The following is a 20,177-nucleotide window of genomic DNA, read 5'->3' on the forward strand; positions in this document are numbered from 1 at the left end:
TGCATTAAACAATTTTGATTGAAAATATCTGTGCTATTTATAGTTCACCCCTAGCTGTACTGGGAGGGTGTTCATACAACTGAGATTCTCACTAGACCATTCATAGGCCAGTTAAGAGTCTCGCTGGTTTGAGACTGGAGTTGTAAGAGCAGTGGATTTCTGAATCAGAGGGGTTTTTATTAACAATCTGACATTGCACGACCACTTTTATGGAGCCTTTTATTTACAGATTATATTTTTTTAGTAACTGCCCTGTAGAGAGTCTCACTAAATGCAACCCTCAGTTTTAATCCCACTGTACAGGATCCCAATGAACCCAATCTCCTTCACTCCCATTCAACAGAATCCCAATGGACCCATTCACTCCCAAATCCCTTCCCCTTCACTCGCATTGAACAGAATCCCAATGAACCCAAACTCCTTCCCATTCACTCCCACTGTACACAATCCCAATGGAGCAACTAATTTCCTTGTATATCAGTGAGGGGTGGATCCCTTTCACTGCCGCATGGTGTAGATAGGCCTCTTCCTTTGGTAGTGGATCGGTGGTGTTGATGGCTATAACAGAAGCCATTAATAACCACCTCACACATCGGTTCCAATGTTGAAGCACCATCTTCTTTCCTCTATATCCTCTTCCTTCACTCTCCAGCTCTGCCAACACTCCTATTCCTCTTCACTCCAACTTCTTCCCACCTGTTGCTCCACAAGTACCCCCAGAAGCCCTTAGAAACCTTTCCCTCAACAGGTCCCTCTTCATGGAGGGTCACAGGGGACGTCACAGCTCTGCTCAGTCCTGGCCTTGCTGAGAGGTCATTATCAGGAGTGATGGACATCATGGTTAACAGCTTCTACCATCCATCACAGGCTCCATCAGGACCAGGAGCTCTTGCTGACTCTTCCTCCTGCACTCAATCTTGGACACAGAGGACATTCAGCCCATCATGCCTGTGCCAGCTCTTTGAAAGCTATCCCACTCTCCTCCTAATTTTGATGCATTTAAGGGAAACTCAGTAACTACATAATTTTTATTTATTCTTTCATGGAATGTGGGCAACACTGGCAAGGCCAGCATTTGTTGCTGAACTGAGTGTCTTGCTAGGCCATTTCAAGGGGCAGTTAAGAGTCAACCACATTGCTGTGGGTCTGGAGCCAGACCAGGTAAGGACGGCAGATTTCCTTCCCTAAAGGGCATTAGTGTACCAGATGTGTTTGCAACAACTGATAATTTGACAGTCACCATTACTGAGACTAGCTTTTATAATTTCAGAATTATTAACTGAATATAAATTCCACCAGCTGCTGTAGTGAGGTTTGAACCCATGTCCTCAGAGCATTAACCCAGTGACACTACCACTATGCCACCATCTCCCCAAGTACATAAGCGAGAAAGGGGTAGAAGGTTGTGCATGGTTTTGAGATTTGTAGATGACATGAATTTTGGAAGTGTAATAAGCAGTAAGGAGAATGGTGATGGGCCTCTAGGGAACATGGACAGCCTGGGGTGGAATGGGTGAACACATGGCAGATAAAACCCAGCTCCAAACTCTGTCAGGTGGTATATTTTGAAGAATGAGGGGAGACAGAATGAGCTAAATGGTGTAATGTGATGGGGCAGAGAGGAACAGAGAGAGCTGGGGTGTTTCTGTAAATCGTTGAAGATGGAAGGACAGGTTAACAAAGCAGAAGTCAGTAAGGCATATAGGACCCTGAGCTTTATAGACAGAGTACAAAAGCAAGGCAGTTATAGAAAACACTGGTTCAACTGGAATATTGCGTCCGGTTCTGGGCACCAGTCTTTAGGAAGAAGTGAAGGCTTTGGTGAAGGTGCAGAAAAGGTTTCTGAGATTAGTTCCAGGAATGAGGGATCTCAGAATTGCAGATAGACTGGAGAAGCTGGGGTTGTTCTCCTTGGAGAAGAGAAGGTTGAGATGAGATCTGATAGAGATGAGATCTGATAGAGCTGTTCAAAGTCATGAGTGGTAGAGTAAATAGAGAGAAACTACTTCTAATGGTTGAAGTGTGGATAACCAGAGAGAACTAACTTAAGGTGATCGGCAGAAGAATCAGGGACAACATGAGGAAAAGCGTTTTACATAAATGTTTAGGATTTGTAACGGAGTGCCTGCTTATCCATTGTGTCAGGAAGAATAGAAAAACAGTATACGATTTAAATAGAGACAGATTGTAGAACTCTGAGGTACAGAGGGATCTGGGTGTCCTGGTACATGAATCACAACACGTTAGTATGCAGGTTGAGTAAGTGATCAGGAAGGCAAATGGAGCGCTGTCGTTTATTGCATGGGGAATGGAATATAAAAGTAGGAAAGTTTTACTACAGTTGTACAGGGTCTTAGTAAGACCACATCTGGAGTACTGTGTACAGTATTGGTCTCCTTATTTGAAAAAGGCTTTAGAAGCGGTTCAGAGAATGTACACTGGACTCATTCCTGGGACGGGGAGCGTATCTCCTCATGAAGAAAGGTTGGACAGGTCTGGCCCCCATTGGAGTTTAGAAGAATGAGAGGTGATTTCATTGAAACAGATAAAATCCTGAGGGGATTCAATAGGGTGGATACCGGGAGGATGTTTCCATCTTCTAGAATGGAATTAGGGACATGGTTTAAGAATAAGAAGCCTCCCGTTTAAGATGGAGATGAGGAAGAATTTGTTCTCTCAGAGAGTTGTTAGTCTGTGGAATTCTCTTCCACAGAGAGCAGTGGAGTCTGGGTCATTGAATATATTCAAGGCGGAGTTAGACAGGCTTTTGATAGACAAGGGGGGGGGTCAAGGGTTATAGGGGATCGACAGGAAAGTGGAGCTGAGACCACAGCCTGATCAACCATGATTTTATCGAATAGCAGAGCAGGCTCGAAGGGCTGAATGGCCTTTTCCTGCTTCTAAATTCCCTGTGGTGCTATGTCTGCTGGGGCGGTGAATACAGGTTCAGCAGGGAATTCAACAGATACTGAAAGCAAAAAAAAATCCAGGGATCCAGGGAAACAGCGGCGAATGGGGTGAACTGAATTGCTCTTTCCAGGTCTTGATAAGTTGAAGGGTTGTAGCATTGAGTGAGCTGAAGAGGCTTGAGGGGATGTTCATGCCTAACGCAAATTGCAGCAATCAGGAGGGCCGAAAGGTCCATTTCTCTTCACTAGACACGACGTAACCCATTGTTATGACACAGTAGTTGGTAAAGGCCGAGTTATTTAAAATCCCAGAGGGAAACTTGAACAACTGTCACAACCTATATTTTCAGTTGGTAGGTTTGAGATGCAGCTCTGAATTCAGGAATAAGACCACCAAGCCTCCAGAGGTTTTTATATAAATTAAATTACACATTCATTAATTTAACTAGAAATTTAACACATACACATGTCTACAAATTACTACCATAATAACTTTTAAACAAATCCCCAAATTAAGGATAAATCTTCACCAAGGTAACAATAGCCCATAGACTTTGAACAGACACCGGGAAAAGCACGTTTGACCTGACAAATTCAAAATGAGGTCAATTTGCAATTTGGATCCTTTGCAGACACAGTTGTAGGGCTTTCAGACTGCTTCGATCTTACATGCCTCTGACCTGCACACACAAAATTATTTTCTGTTTATACCTGGCTTTTCCTTTGAATGCAAATTCTCATTGTATCACCAGGCCCTTTGAACTCCACCTTTAACAATAAAACCCCTGTCACAGCGCCATTTTTATCAGTAATATAAACACATTGCTTGGTGTCTCCTAACTAGGTGCAAGATTATACTCCTTTCTTTTGAATGGTTTATTCAACAAATGCAAAGGTTCTCTTTACCTTCTAGCCTTACCTTTATCTAATTAACATCTCAAACTATCACACATCAAAGTACCCAGACCACCTGGCTTTAATCCACACACAGGCACAGACCCTACCACAAGTCCAATTTAAATATCATTTCCAATAACATTATACACATTAATATCTCTTCATAGTACCATGTAATTCATTGATGCTGCCAATGTCCCCTTGATCCTAACTTCCTGAAGAGATACTGAAGTTAATTGTAATGTTGACTGTGTGGCAGATGTTGGTTGGTTCTGACTATGTCCCGCAGAGTTTATTTGAACTGTCCGTAAGGAGCTCAGAGTGCTCTCTCGTTCTGTTCATAGGGACCATGTACTGGCAATACGACAATGACAATGACAGAGTCTATACTGAGGACCCACAGGGTAATCGTTACCCTCGCCCCATCTCACACGGTTTTCCAGGGATTGATGGCCCTATTGACAGCATCTACTTTGAGAAAAGGGATCACTGCGTATACTTCTTCAAAGGCTTCAACGTGAGTATTAGTCTTCTCCAAAATCCTCCCAACACCAGTCATCTTCAACCCATTCAACAATGCTGCCCTCTCTGCTCATTCCAGTGGTTATAAATATTTACAAAGCTTTCTCACAATCCAGAACCACGAGCAAGACAGCAAAAGCGGCTCTGAGCATCTCAGGACAGGTACAGCACGGGGTTAGATACAGAGTAAAGCTCCCTCTACACCGTCCCCATCAAACGCTCCCAGGACAGGTACAGCACAGGGTTAGATACAGAGTAAAGCTCCCTCTACACCGTCCCCATCAAACACTCCCAGGACAGGTACAGCACAGGGTTAGATAGAGAGTAAAGCTCCCTCTACACCATCCCCATCAAACACTCCCAGGACAGGTACAGCATGGGGTTAGATACAGAGTAAAGCTCCCTCTACACCGTCCCCATCAAACGCTCCCAGGACAGGTACAGCACAGGGTTAGATACAGAGTAAAGCTCCCTCTACACTGTCCCCATCAAACACTCCCAGGGCAGCTACAGCACAGGGTTAGATACAGAGTAAAGCTCCCTCTACACAATCCCTATCAAACACTCCCAGGACAGGTACAGCACAGGGTTAGATAGAGAGTAAAGCTCCCTCTACACCATCCCCATCAAACACTCCCAGGACAGGTACAGCACGGGGTTAGATACAGAGTAAAGCTCCCTCTACACTGTCCCCATCAAACACTCCCAGGACAGGTACAGCACGGGGTTAGATACAGAGTAAAGCTCCCTCTACACTGTCCCCATCAAACACTCCCAGGACAGGTACAGCACGGGGTTAGATACAGAGTAAAGCTCCCTCTACACTGTTCCCATCAAACACTCCCAGGACAGGTACAGCACAGGGTTAGGTACAGAGTAAAGCTCCCTCTACACTGTCCCCATCAAACACTCCCAGGACGGGTAGAGCACAGGGTTAGATACAGAGTAAAGCTCCCTCTATACTGTCCCATCAAACACTCCCAGGACGGGTAGAGCACAGGGTTGGATACAGAGTAAAGCTCCCTCTACACTGTCCCCATCAAACACTCCCAGGACAGGTACAGCATAGGGTTAGATACAGAGTAAAGCTCCCTCTACACTGTCCCCATCAAACACTCCCAGGACGGGTAGAGCACAGGGTTAGATACAGAGTAAAGCTCCCTCTATAATGTCCCATCAAACACTCCCAGGACGGTTAGAGCACAGGGTTAGATGTAGAGTTAATAAAGGCTAAAAACCATCTGGTCTAGTCTGTATGTGCAATCCCCCCTTGCCAGCACTGACATATTGTATAATCCCCATGAGGGGAGGTGAATGAGTTTGTGATTGTGAGTTCAGTTTGCCTGCTGTGCTGCGTTAGGGTGAAGGGGTTTCTATGTTTGGGATTTGGGGGGTTAAGAGGGTATGACTGCAGGGCTGCAGCTAGTCTGTGGGGGAAGGTGTGACTGTTCCTGCAGCTCTGACCGCTCTGTTGTAACCCACAGGTGACCGCGTTCAGCGTTGACCTGAACAGCACAGTGCCTGGATACCCCAAGAGGATCGTGGACGTGTTCCCGCCCGTCGTCAAGGGCAACCACCCCCTGGGGAATCTGGATGCAGTTTATTACTCGTACACACACGCTGCCGTCTTTGTGTTCAAGGACACCGTGTATTGGAGGGTGGTCAACGAGCGGGACCACGAGGGAAATGCCTCGCTGCCCCTCAACGGCCTTCTCCCCCAGGGCCGCGTGGCTGAGCACTGGTATGACATCTGCGAAGTGGATGGCTCCAGAACACCAGGGCATCAGTAGGTTGGCGGAGCCGGTGGGGGGGAAGGAACACTGCTCCCAGAAGGAGCTCACCGGATTGACTCACTCCATTCTGCTCATGAGCGACAAAGCAGATTGACGTACACAATCACAGCTAAAGCCTCCGATAGCGGCGACCTCTGAACTTTCACATCGGCACGACAGAGTTCAAACTGTCGTCTTTTATTATTTTACAATGGCAGCTTTCTGCTCCTCAATGTGTCCAACATCAGGCAAAGCCCCCGCGAGAAACTTATCATTACTGCTCATCACAACCCTGTCAAAGTTCACCAAGCAGACCCGCCTACACTGAGTTAAGCAGCAGCAGGTCAAGGGTCATTCAACAATGGGAATTCTGTCAGTATTTTACTGTCCTCAATGTTCAATCAGAGACCTGGGTATAGTGAGCTTTACTCTGTATCTAACCCCGTGCTGTACCTGTCCTGGGAGTGTTTGATGGGGACAGTGTAGAGGGAGCTTTACTCTGTATCTAACCCCGTGCTGTACCTGTCCTGGGAGTGTTTGATGGGGACAGTGTAGAGTGAGCTTTACTCTGTATCTAACCCTGTGCTGTACCTGTCCTGGGAGTGTTTGATGGGGACAATGTAGAGGGAGCTTTACTCTGTATCTAACCCTGTGCTGTACCTGTCCTGGGAGTGTTTGATGGGGACAGTGTAGAGGGAGCTTTACTCTGTATCTAACCCCGTGCTGTACCTGTCCTGGGAGTGTTTGATGGGGACAGTGTAGAACGAGCTTTACTCTGTATCTAACCCCGTGCTGTACCTGTACTGGGAGTGTTTGATGGGACAGTGTAGAGGGAGCTTTACTCTGTATCTAACCCCGTGCTGTACCTGCCCTGGGAGTGTTTGATGGGGACAGTGTAGAATGAGCTTTACTCTGTATCTAACCCCGTGCTGTCCCTGTCCTGGGAGTGTTTGATGGGGACAGTGTAGAACGAGCTTTACTCTGTATCTAACCCCGTGCTGTACCTGTACTGGGAGTGTTTGATGGGACAGTGTAGAGGGAGCTTTACTCTGTATCTAACCCCGTGCTGTACCTGCCCTGGGATTGTTTGATGGGGACAGTGTAGAACGAGCTTTACTCTGTATCTAACCCCGTGCTGTCCCTGTCCTGGGAGTGTTTGATGGGGACAGTGTAGAGGGAGCTTTACTCTATATCTAACCCTGTGCTGTACCTGTCCTGGGAGTGTTTGATGGGACAGTGTAGAGGGAGCTTTACTCTGTATCTAACCCCGTGCTGTACCTGCCCTGGGAGTGTTTGATGGGGACAGTGTAGAGGGAGCTTTACTCTGTATCTAACCCCGTGCTGTACCTGTCCTGGGAGTGTTTGATGGGGACAGTGTAGAGGGAGCTTTACTCTGTATCTAACCCTGTGCTGTACGTGCCCTGGGAGTGTTTGATGGGGACAGTGTAGAGGGAGCTTTACTCTGTATCTAACCCCGTGCTGTACCTGTCCTGGGAGTGTTTGATGGGCACAGTGTAGAGGGAGCTTTACTCTGTATCTAACCCCGTGTTGTACCTGCCCTGGGAGTGTTTGTTGGGGACAGTGTAGAGGGAGCTTTACTCTGTATCTAACCCCGTGCTGTACCTGTACTGGGAGTGTTTGATGGGACAGTGTAGAGGGAGCTTTACTCTGTATCTAACCCTGTGCTGTACCTGTCCTGGGAGTGTTTGATGGGGACAGTGTAGAGGGAGCTTTACTCTGTATCTAACCCCATGCTGTACCTGTCCTGGGAGTGTTTGATGGGGACAGTGTAGAGGGAGCTTTACTCTGTATCTAACCCCGTGCTGTACCTGTCCTGGGAGTGTTTGATGGGGACAGTGTAGAGGGAGCTTTATTCTGTATCTAACCCCGTGCTGTACCTGCCCTGGGAGTGTTTGATGGGGACAGTGTAGAGGGAGCTTTACTCTGTATCTAACCCCGTGCTGTACCTGTCCTGGGAGTGTTTGATGGGGACAGCGTAGAAGGAGCTTTACTCTGTATCTAACCCTGTGCTGTACGTGCCCTGGGAGTGTTTGATGGGGACAGTGTAGAGGGAGCTTTACTCTGTATCTGACCAAAACCAATTTCAAAGCAAAGTGTGATGGTGAGGAATATAAATTCTGAGATCTGCTCAGATTGCGATCAGTAATTCTGTGTCAGGGAATGGGGAATGTGACTGATGAGTAGAGTTCCTGAGCTCGATCTGAGCTTCAGTGAGTGTTGATGAACTGGATACGATGAAGTGTTGCTGCTGATTCACAGCTGATACCTCCTGTGCCATGTGTCCAACGTACGTGTAAAATTCTGCTGCTCAAAGGCTGTTTCTATCTGACGGTGGTTAGGATCGGTGTTTCGGGAATTGTATATAATAAAACTGGGCAAACACTGAAGGGTGCATTCTTGGTGAGGAGTTGGCGGGTGTGAGGATGCATCTCATTGATGTAATGTTACGAGTCACAACTGATGCTCATCTGTCCCGTCACTGCGGCCTGTATTTCCAGAATGTTCCACAAAAACCTTTAGATCTGCCAGGGATTCTGGTGTTGAGGAGGGATCTTCCTTTTCAATCACTGACACCTCATGCACCAGCCCAACTCCAATCCTTTGCTTCCCGGGGAACGTTCCCCATCGACTGTCACTGGGCTACGAGTTCCATGGGCACCCACTGCTCATCACCCAAGTGACCATCCGTCACAAGTGAGCCTGGGGCAGTGAGTATTAGTCAGCTATTCAACTCTCAGTGGCTTCGTAGCCCAATCCAACATCTCCCCTTTCCCCATGGTCGTTCACTGGATGGGATCACACACTGACATGGACCTGCACCCCATGGACTGCAGTGGTTCAGACAGGTGGCTCACCACCACCTTCTCAAGGGCAAATAAATGACCTTCGCATCCCAAACTGAATGTCAAAAGTGGTGTAGGTACACCCACAGTGCTGTAGGGAGGTAGTTCCAGGATTTTGACCCAGCGACAGTGAAGGAACGGCGTTATATTTCCAAGTCAGGATGGTGAGTGACTTGGAGGGGAACTTCCAGGTGGTGGTGTTCCCATCTATCTGCTTCCCTTGTCCTTCCAGATGGTAGTGGTCGTGGGTTTGGAAGGTGCTGCCGAAGGAGCCTTGGTGAGTTCCTGCAGTGCATCTTGTAGATATTACACACACTGCTGCTGCTACTGTGCTTCTGAATTGTTCTGACCAAAGGAGCAATAGCTGGGTTGAAGCACTAACTGATCTATTCACCGTTCAACTGCTTGGGTTAAATTTAACACTTAACTCGGTGTTTCAATCCCTTCCGCTGGATTTGTCACTACAGCTGAAGCTTTTGTCAATGTCCGAATTTCCACGTTTCAAAACCAATAAAAGCCCAAACAGAACCGTGTGGAAGGCTGGACACCAGGAACAGGCGATCGCCGTGACACACCAGGTCATTGAGGATCTCTGGACTGACAGCTTCCCCATTTCCCTGGATCTAGCTGCCGATTCCAGCACGCTGTGTAACTGAGGGAGAGCCACACTGTCTGCGGCGCCATCTTCCAGATGAGGCGTGGGCCCTGTCTGTCCTCTCCGTGAAAGGTCCTACGCTTAATGTTTGAAAGGAGAGCGCAGGAGTCTCCCGGGTGTCCTGGACCAACATTCATCCCCTCGACCAACACCTTACAAAAAGACACAGGCAATCTGATCATTGTTCACACTGCTGCTTGTGGGATCCTGCTGTGCACAGTTTGACTGCCGCGTCTCCTGCATTACAACAGCAGCCTACACTTGAAAAAGTACCTCATTGGATGGTAAGGTGGTCTGGGGGGGTGGTGGGGGGAGCATCCTGAGGTCATAAAATATAAACGCAGGCCCTTTTCTCGCTTTCCAATCCCTGGGCTGTTGCTGTCTTGTTCCAGTAAGGTTTACAGCCAGCAGGTGGTGCTGGTGCCCTGCTCCCTGACATTCTGGGTTATTGACACCGGACTCTTGCTGTGCGACTCAAACAGCCCAAATTCTCCCCGGTGCCAGCATACTGACTGGGGCCTGTGGACGGGAACCATGCCCCCCCACGACATTCCTATTCTGTTCCCAAAATAAACAACCCCTCCAATAATTGCAACCCTGTCTCCAGAACTCGAGTCTCACATTCCTGACACTGTGTTATGAATCCTCACTGAACCCCCTCCCCACTCCCCTGTTCCCGCTTGGACCCGAGTGGAAAAGCCCTGCACCCACCAACCCCCCCACCACCTCCCCCCGAGCTCAACAAGTTAAATAAGCTCAACTCTCTGCCCCTCCTCCCGACCGGTTTGGTGGGAACGCGATTAGCTGAGCTGTGCTGCCTTTACCAGAGTCCGGCTGGTGATACCCCCCCACACACATACTGGCTCAAATAAAACAGCTGCTTATGGATTCAGACCCGCGGGAAGGTGGGGAAGGGGGGGGTGTGCGCGCACTGGGGGCTGTTAGACATGGAAATATCGCAATGCTGTCCATGCCTCCCTGCCTCTGAATCTCCTCCAGCCCTACAACCCTCCGAGATCTCTGCGCTCCTCCAATTACGGCCTCTCGAGCGTCCCCCCACCCCCACCGATTTTAATCGCTCCACCATCAAGGTGACCTTGCCTTCAGCTGCCTGGGACCCCAAGCTCTGGAATTCCCTTCCCTAAACCTCTCCCCCCACCCCACCTCTCCCCCTCGCTCTCCTCCTTTAAGATACTCCTTAAAACCTGCCTCTTTGACCAGGCTTTTGACCACCAGTCCTAATAAACCCCTCCGGTGGTGTCTTAGGCCGGGGTTTTCCAGGAATCATCGCAGGCCAAAGGCCTGTTGACTCCCGCCCTGTGGGAGGCAGGACCGGGACATCCTGGCCTTAAAGTTTGGCCCAGCCTGCCCTCCGGTTTCACACCTCAGGATGGTATTCCGATGTTAAAGATGCGGCTTGTTGATGTTGTTACAAGCCAAGGGTGAAATCTTTGAACGCAGAGTCAAATGCCTGCTCTTTATGAAAGGTTAAGAGTAGCATTTACTGACAGGTAACTCGGAGATTGGGAAGGAACCTGTGCCGTGCTGCGGAGATACACACACACGTTACTGCTGAAACCCTCCGGCTCTCTCCTTCCTCCATCTCCTCACCTCATATTTACAAAGGAGTCACTTTCCAGCTGAGCTGAAAGGTTATTATGTCGTCTCCCTCATGACCTCCAGTCTTGCTTTCACACTGGGTATCAGCGCCGCCTACGAAAGTTTCACAAAAACACCAGAACGCGTGGTTTACAGGAAATAACACCAACTGCCTATTCTCTTCACTTGAACAGCAAAGAATAAAGACATGGGCGTATTCAGAAGCAGATCTGAGAGATTAGAACCACCCAAGACTGTTTGATATGGTGACAGTTACTGCCTGGCAGATGCGTTGACATTTTCCCTCCCTAACCGCGCCGTGGGTGTTACCTACACCACAGGGACTGCAGCGGTTCAAGAAGGCAGCTCACCACCACCTTCTCAAGCGGCAACTAGGGATGGGCAATAAATGCTGGGCCCAGCCAGCGACGCCCACATCCCGTGAATGAATTTTTAAAAAACGTACAGATGTAGTTAGCGGTCACAAGTGCAGGTTTGTCAACTTAAGATTTTAACTACAGAACTAAAAAATGAAAGCGATATTTCGTGACTCTGTTGTATAAGGAGGATTTCTGAAATATTTGGAACCATTGAGTGAATCAGGACAGAAGGCCATTCAGCCCATCGTGCTGGCTCCTTGGATGAAGCTATCCAGTTAATCCCATTCCCTTGCTCTTTAACCATTGTCCTGTCAATGTGCTTCCTGTAGGTATTTGTACAATTCCACGTAGAAAGTTACAGCTTAATTCGCTCCTGTCAGATTGTCAGGCAGGACGTTCCAGATCACAATAACTCACTGTGTAAAAAAAAACAAAACAACTCTCATCTCTTCCACCCCCACCCCACCCAACCCCTCCAGTCAATCAATTTACATCTGTGGCTGGAATTTCCTGCCCCTCCCCCCACCTTCTTTCGAACGGCTTGCTGTGTCTTACAGCCCCCACCCCCACCGTGACAGGCCGGTAAACCTCTGCCTTGTGTCCTGTGGTCGCTGACTCTCCTGCCTTTTTTTTAATTCAACCACAGAATCTGGGTGTGACTGGCTGGGCCCAGCATTTATTGCCATTCTCTAATTGCCCTCCAGAAGGGGGTGGTGAGCTGCGTCCTCGAGTACAACTGAGCATCTCACTAGGTCATCTCAGAGGGCAGCTCAGACTCAACCACGTTGCTGTGGGTCTGGAGTCACATGTAGGCCAGACTGGTTTAGCACTGCAGATTTCCTTCCCTAAAGGGCATTAGTGAACCAGATGGGTTTTTACAACAATCGACAATGGTTTCATGGTCACCATTACTGAGACTAGCCTTATATTCCAGATTTATTAATTCATTGGATTGGAATTCCCACATTTTAATGTGGTGGGATTTGAACCCATGATTCCAGGTCTCTGAATTACTGGTTCACTGGTAACATAACTACTACTCACCGTCCCCTCAAGACCTCAAGCAAGCCCTCCCCCCTTAATCTAGTCTGCTCCAAGGAGAGCAATCCCAGCCTCTGCAGTCTCTCCACATTAACTGGAGTCCCCCTATCCCCGGAATCATTCCAAGAAACCTACACTGGCCTCGACAGCCTTCCAGAAGTGTGCCTCCCAGAACCCGGGGACAATGCTCCGGCTAGGCTCTATTAAACAACATTTAACAAAGGTTTAGCACAACCTGCTTTGCGCTCTATGGGTCTATTTGTAAAACCGAGGACCCTCGATTACCTTATCAGCCACCTCCTCAACTTGACCTGCCATTGTCAGAGACTGCTCAGGCATGGCCTGTGGCAGAGGTCAGGGCGACAGGCTAGTTTAACTACATGCACATTGTTCAGAGGCTGGGCTAAAGTGACCCCCACCCCCCACCCCCCTGCCCTTATCCCCTCGTTGTCCGATTGCACTTTAGAGATTCCCAACCATTTATAACCCAGCTGTCTGCAGCACATCTGGCCAGTGTAACAAGGAAAGACTTGCCTTTCCACACTGCCTTCCACAGCATCAGGGCGTCCTGAAGCGCTTTATGAAATGCTTCTGAAGCGCAGTCACTGATGTCGGAAACGTGTGCACAGCAAGCTCCCAAAAAAAAACAGCAATGTGGTCATGGCCAAATAATCCGCTTTTTTGAGCTGTTGACTGAGGGATGAATATTGGCCAGGACACCAGGAGGGGAACTCCCCTGTCCCTCATTGAAATAGTGCCCTGGGATTTTTTTTTTAACATTTACCTGAGGGTAGGCAGGGCCTCAGTTTAACAATGCAGCCCCTCTCCCTCAGTACCGCAGTGGGAGTGTCAGCCTGGATGATGTGCTCTGGAATGGGACTTGAAGCCACAAGCTTCAGGCTCAGAGAGCAGAGCGCTACTCGCTGACTGACAGCTGGAAAGGCTGAGCTGTTTGGGTTTTTCTTTTCCCCTGGTCTTTGTATTGTGTTGGGAGCTGCAGTCTGCCCAGATCCTGGGGTCTAAACGACAAGGGATCGATTGCAATGGGACGTTTCAGCCTGCAGTAACCGTTACTCACAACCTGCTGACACAGCGGGTCCCACTCCTGCCACAGTGAAGACAGGAGGAGGAGGGAACCCTCGCCCTCCCTCTCTCAAGGGCAGGACGCCCCGATGACGCTCTGCACCAGCGTCCCCATGGCAACGCAGGGCCCCTGAAAACAATCCCCAAAAAAATCAGCACAAAACGCCAGGTACTGAAACCCCGGCGCCTGTTGTAACGCCCGGGCGAGACAGCCCTACGGAATCAGGAAACTCGCTCACAAACTGGCCGGGGGGGTTGGGGGGGAACATCGCTCAGAGGATGTTTACCCCTCGCGGGGGAATGGGGCATAGCCGGGGGTCGCTCATTTAAGACGGAGATGAGGAGGAATTTCTTCTCGAGAGTCAATTTGGAATCCTCTCCCTGGGTCATATTCAAGGCTGAGTTAATGGGACAGATTTTTGATCTGTGGGAGTCGGGGGGTAAGGGACGCAAGCGGGAAAGGGGAGTTGACGGCGGGGGGGTGCAATCAGATCAGCCAGGATCTTATCGAATGGCAGAGCAGGCTCAATGGGCCGGCTCCTCTCTCTAATGACTGAGAGGCCTGAAGTCCAGGGCCTGTCTCGAGTACGCACCAGCCCGGACAGACAGGAAACGCTGACAGCTCACATATTGGTGAAAGGATAAGGAGGGGCAGGGGGGTGGAGGGTGAGAGGTGCGTTGAGATCAGAGCAGCCCAGGGACTATAGGCTGAGCCAGGATAACAGCAGCTGACATTTCATGCACACTATATTGCACATTGAAGGGATAAAATGGGCTACACACCATGGGCAGGATTTTATGGCACTGGGATTTTACATTCCCGCTGCAGTCAATGGGGTTTAGAATGTCTCGCCGCATTTTATGGCCCCATCCCCACCGAAACGGGGCTGTAAAATCCCCCCCCCACGCCCGGTGTTAATATAGGTTAAAAGCTGAAACAGAACCAGGAGGCTTAATAAACCCGACACAGAGTGTGTGGAACAAATGCAGAGCAACAATCAAACCAATTCTATCCGATGTTGAATCACACAGACATCTTCAGTGCGTCACAAGATCAAACTGCACAATGCTCTGCTCAGACTGCCCCTTGAACCCTGTGTCCAGTTCTCACATGTAACTCACCTCCTGACTCCCCAGAGACTGAGCACAATCAGTGAGAGGCACCCGATCAGTGAGGGGAGAACTTCAGCCTAACTCCCTAGATTCAGCTTGTAGGACCTCATCCTGTTTTTTTAACCTATGTGGTTGGTACCAATGTGTACCACCACTACTGTTCACCCTCCCCCTCCAGAGTGCCCTGCAGCCTCTCTGAGACACCTTTGACCCTGGCACCAGACAGGCAACATACCATCCTGGAATCACACCTACAGCCACAGAAATGCCTGTCTGTTCCCCTTACTATTGAATTCCCTATCACTATAGCCCTGCCACTCTTCTTCCTCCCCTCTTGTACAGCAGAGCTACCCCTGGTGCCATGGACTTGGTTCCTGCTGCTTTCCCCTGAGAAGTTGTCTCTCCCAACAGTATCCAAAACGGTATATCTGTTAGAGAGGGGGACAGCCACAGGGGACTCCTGTACTACTTGCCTCCCTCTACTCTGCCTGGTGCTCACCCATCCCCTTTCTGCCTGTTCAGTCTTAACCTGCGATGTGACCACCTCACTGAATGTGCTGTAAACGATGATCACAGCATCGCGGATGCTCCACAGTGAATCCACCCACAGGTCCAGCTCCAAAATGTGGTTAGCCAGTAGCTGCAGCTGGACACACTTCCTGCACACATGGTCACCAGGGACACTGGAAGTGTCCATGACTTCCCACATAGCGCAGGAGGAGCATATCATGGGTACGAGCTCTGCTGCCATGACTTCCCTTTAGATCAAACTCGTTAGTTACTCCCTTTAAAGAATACTAACTACACTGGGAGCCTTATTCCACTCCAAACACTCCCACTACAGTCCAAAGTCCTCACCTTATTTTGTTTAAGCTAATGGACTGCAGCAGTTTAATTAGTAGAAAAAGTAGAAGTAGAAGTACTCACCTGACCCTACTTACCAATCAGCTGCCTCCCCTGCATCGCATCACTTTTTGAACCATGATGCCACTTCGAACTCCACCGCCTGAAGGTCCTGAGGGTAACGCCTCTCCTCTCCGGTCTCGGCCTCTCTTTTTCATGCCCCTTTATACCACTTTCACTGGCCTCTCCTCTCCGGTCTAAAACTCACCTTCTTCCAACCCTAACAGCAGCTTTTAGCTAATTGCTGAATTAAAGAAAGACTAGACTTTAGATAGAATTGAACCCTTAATTTAACCCTTAAACTCCCTCAGTCACCAATCTCCACCTGAAGCTCTCTACTGCAGCCAATCACAGCACTCCAGTGAGAATGGTAAAGGCAAGAAGTCACTTGTGAGGGTTGTGTACACATCCCCTAACAGTAACCACAGGGTAGGGTTGAGCATAAGGGAAGAAATTATTGGAGCTTCTCAGAAAGGCACATAGAAACATAGAAACTAGGAGCAGGAGTAGGCCATTCGGCCCTTCGAGCCTGCTCCGCCATTCATTATGATCATGGCTGATCATCCAACTCAATAGCCTGCTCCCGCTTTTTCCCAATATCCTTTGATCCCTTTCACCCCAAGAGCTCTATCTAACTCCTTCTTGAAAACATACAATGTTTTGGTCTCAACTACTTTCTGTGGTAATGAATTCCACAGGCTCACCACTCTCTGGGTGAAGAAATTTCTCCTCATCTCAGTCCTAAATGGTCTACCCCATATCCTCAGACTGTGACCCCTGGTTCTGGACTCCCCCACCATCAGGAACATCCTTCCTGTATCTAACCTGTCCAGTCCTGGTAGAATTTTATAGGTTTCTATGAGATCCCCCCTCATTCTTCTGAACTCCAGCGAATATAATCCTAACCGACTCAATCTCTCCTCATATGTCAGTCCCGCCATCCCAGGAATCAGTCGGGTAAACCTTCGCTGCACTCCCTCTATAGCAAGTACATCCTTCCTCAGATAAGGAGACCAAAACTGCACACAATATTCCAGGTGTGGTCTCACCAAGGCCCTGTACAATTGCAGCAAAACATCCCTGTTCCTGTACTCGAATCCTCTGGCTATGAAGGCCAACATACCATTTGCCTTCTTTACCGCCTGCTGCACCTGCATGCTTACCTTCAGCGACTGGTGTACAAGGACACCCAGGTCTCGTTGCACATTCCCCTCTCTCAATTTATAGCCACTCAGATAATAATCTGCTTTCCTGTTTTTGCTACCAAAGTGGATAACCTCACATTTATCCACATTATACAGCATCTGCCATGCATTTGCCCACTCACTCAGCTTGTCCAAATCACACTGAAGCATCTCTGCATCCTCCTCACAGCTCACCCTCCCACCCAGCTTTGTGTCATCTGCAAATTTGGAGATATTACATTTAGCTCCCTCATCTAAATCATTAATATATATTGTGAATAGCTGGGGTCCCAGCACCGATCCCTGCGGTACCTCACTAGTCACTGCCTGCCATTCGGAAAAAGACCCGTTTATTCCTACTCTTTGTTTCCTGTCTGCCAACCAGTTTTCTATCCATCTCAATACACTACCCCCAATCCCACGCGCTTTAATTTTACACGCTAATCTCTTATATGGGACTTTGTCGAAAGCCTTCTGAAAGTCCAAATAAACCACATCCACTGGCTCCCCCTCATCAACTCTACTAGTTACATCCTCAAAAAATTCCAGTAGATTTGTCAAGCATGATTTCACTTTCATAAATCCATGCTGACTCTGTCCGATTCTGCCACTGTTTTCTAAGTGATAATCATTGCACAGGAGGAGCATATCACGGCTGTGAGCTCTGCTGCCATGACTTTCCTTTAGATTAAGCTCGTTAGTTACCCCCTTTAAAGAATACTAACCACACTAGGAGCCTTATTCCACTCCAAAGCACGGCAATAATCATGGGAGATTTGAATTTACATATTGACTAGAAAAGTCAGACGGGCAAAGATAGCGTAGATAGCCTAGTTAGGGGGAGGGGATGGCATGGTGGTATTGCCACTGGACTGGTAATCCAGAGACCCAGGGGAATGCTCTGGAGACCTGGGTTCAAATCCCACCATGGCAAATAGTGGAATTTGAATTAAATAAAAATCTGGAATTAAAAGTCTGATGATGACTATGAAACCATTGTGAATGTCATAAAAACCCATCTGGTTCACTAATGCCCTTTAGGGAAGGAAATCTGCCCTTCTTACCTGGTCTGGCCTACATGTGACTCCAGACCCATAGCAACGTGGTTGACTCTTAAAATGCCCTCTAAACAAGGGCAATTAGGAATGGGCAATAATTGCTGACCTAACCAGTGACACCTGCATCCCATGAACAAATAATTTTTAAAAAATGAGAAGTGCATTGAATGTTTTTGGGATAGTTTCTTAGGACAGCATGTTCTGGATCCAGCCAGAGAGCAGGCTATACTAGACCTGGTGTTGTGCAATGAGGTGGGAATAATTAATGATCTCATAGTGAAGATGGCCTCTTAGGTAGCAGTGATTATAATATGATCGAATTTTACACTCAGCTTGAGGGAGAGAAGAGTGGGTCTGAGATTTCGTTTTTAAACTTAAATAAGGGTAATTATGAGGGCATGAAAGCTGAGCTGGCTAAAGTGAATTGGCAAATCAAGTTAAGGGATAGGTCAATAAAGGTGCAGTGGCTAATATTTAAGGGGGTATTTCAGAATGCACAGAAAAGATACATTCCAACGAGTAAGAAAAAGTCCAAGGGACAGACGCACCATCCGTGGTTAACTAGAAAGGTTAAAGGTGGTATCAAACTTAAAGCAAAAGCATATAATTGTGCAAAGATAGGTGGAAGGCCAGAAGATTGGACAGAATATAAGGAACAGCAAAGAATGACTAAAAGACTAATAAGGAGGGAAAAATTAGAGTATGAGAGAAAGTTAGCCGGAAACATAAAAACAGATAGTAAGAGTTCCTATAAGTATCTTAAAAAGAAGAGTTTAAAAAGTGAGCATTGATCCTATAGAAAGTTTCTATTTATTCATTCAGGGGATTTGGGCTTCGCTGGCTGGGCCAGCATTTATTGCCCATCCCTAGTTGCCCTTGAGAAGGTGGTAGTGAGCTGCCTTCTTGAACCGCTGCAGTCCATATGGTGTAGGTACACCCACAGTGCTGTTAGGAAGAGAGTTCCAGGATTTTGACCCAGCGACAGTGAAGGAACGGTAATATATTTCCAAGTCAGGATGGTGAGTGACTTGGAGAGGAATGATAGATGTGTTCCCATCTATCTGCCGCCCTTGTCCTTCTAGATGGTAGTGGTCACGGGTTTGGTGCTGTCGAAGGAGCCTTGGTGAAGTGAGTCTGGAGAATTGGTAATGGAAAAGAAGGAGATGGTAGATGAATTGAACAGGTATTTTGCATCAGTTTTCACTATAGAGGATAAAGGTAACATCCCAGAAGTGCCTATAAACCAGGAAATGGAAGTGGGGAAGGAAGTCAGGAAATTTACAGTCACCAGAGAAATGGTACTGAGTAAATTGTTGGAGATGCGGCTGACAAGAGCCCAGGTCCTGATGGACTTCATCCTAGAGTCTTAAAAGAAGTGTCTAGTGAGGTAGATGGTGCATTGGCTTTAATTTTCCAAAATTCCCTAGATTCGGGGAAGGTCCCATTAGATTGGAAAATAGCAAATGTAACTCCTTCATTCAAAGTGGGAGGGAGACAGAAAGCAGCAAACTACAGGCCAGTTAGTCTAACATCTGTCATAGGGAATGTGTTAGAAGCTGTTATTAAAGAAGTTATAGCAGGGCACTAAGATAGGCTCAAGGTCATCAGGCAAAGTCAACAATGTTTAGTGAAAGGGAAATCATGTTTAACCAACTTGTTGGAGCTCTTTGAGGAAGTAACATGTGCTGTGGATAAAGGGGAACCGGTGAATGTACTGTACTTAGATTTCCAGAAGGCATTTGATAAAGTGCCACATCAAAGGTTATTGCAGACAATAAAAGCTCAAGGTATAGGGGGTAACATATTGGCATGGATAGAAGATTGGCTCGCTAACAGGAAGCAGAGAGTTGGCATAAATGGGTCTTTTTCTGTTGGCAGGATGTAACAAGTGGTGTGTCACAGGGATCAGTGCTGGGACCTCAACTATTTACAATTTATATAAATGATTTGAGTGAAGGGATTGAAGGGATGGTTGCTAAATTTGCTGATGACCCAAAGGTAGATAGGAAAGTAAATTATGAAGAGGGCTTAAGGAGGCTACAAACAGATATAGATAGGTTAAATGAGTGGGTAAGATCTGGCAGATGGAGTATAATGTGGGAAAATGTGAAATTTTAAATTTTGGCAGGAAGAATAAAAAAGAAGCATATTATCTAAATGGTGAGAGATTGAAGAGCTCTGAGGTTCAGAGGGATCT

The 20,177-nt window shown here is 47.8% G+C and overlaps 1 protein-coding gene across 3 annotated transcripts in view; it reads left to right on the plus strand.

The window, feature by feature from the left end:
* The window catches only part of LOC144688481 (matrix metalloproteinase-21-like), a 51,912-nt gene that overhangs the window by 24,482 nt on the left and 7,253 nt on the right, over window positions 1–20,177 (plus strand). For 2 of the 3 annotated variants that reach the window (XM_078555087.1, XM_078555097.1), the window contains exons 7-8: window positions 4,151–4,323; window positions 5,813–7,118. In XM_078555087.1, the coding sequence (XP_078411213.1) occupies window positions 4,151–4,323; window positions 5,813–6,118 (479 nt within the window). In that variant the 3' untranslated portion in view covers window positions 6,119–7,118. Of the gene's footprint in view, window positions 1–4,150; window positions 4,324–5,812; window positions 7,119–20,177 lie in introns of those variants that run through there. The other variant, XM_078555108.1, reaches the window with a different exon arrangement.

Source organism: Cetorhinus maximus, chromosome 1 (genome assembly GCF_964194155.1).
Source record: "Cetorhinus maximus chromosome 1, sCetMax3.hap1.1, whole genome shotgun sequence".
Lineage (NCBI taxonomy): Eukaryota > Metazoa > Chordata > Chondrichthyes > Lamniformes > Cetorhinidae > Cetorhinus > Cetorhinus maximus.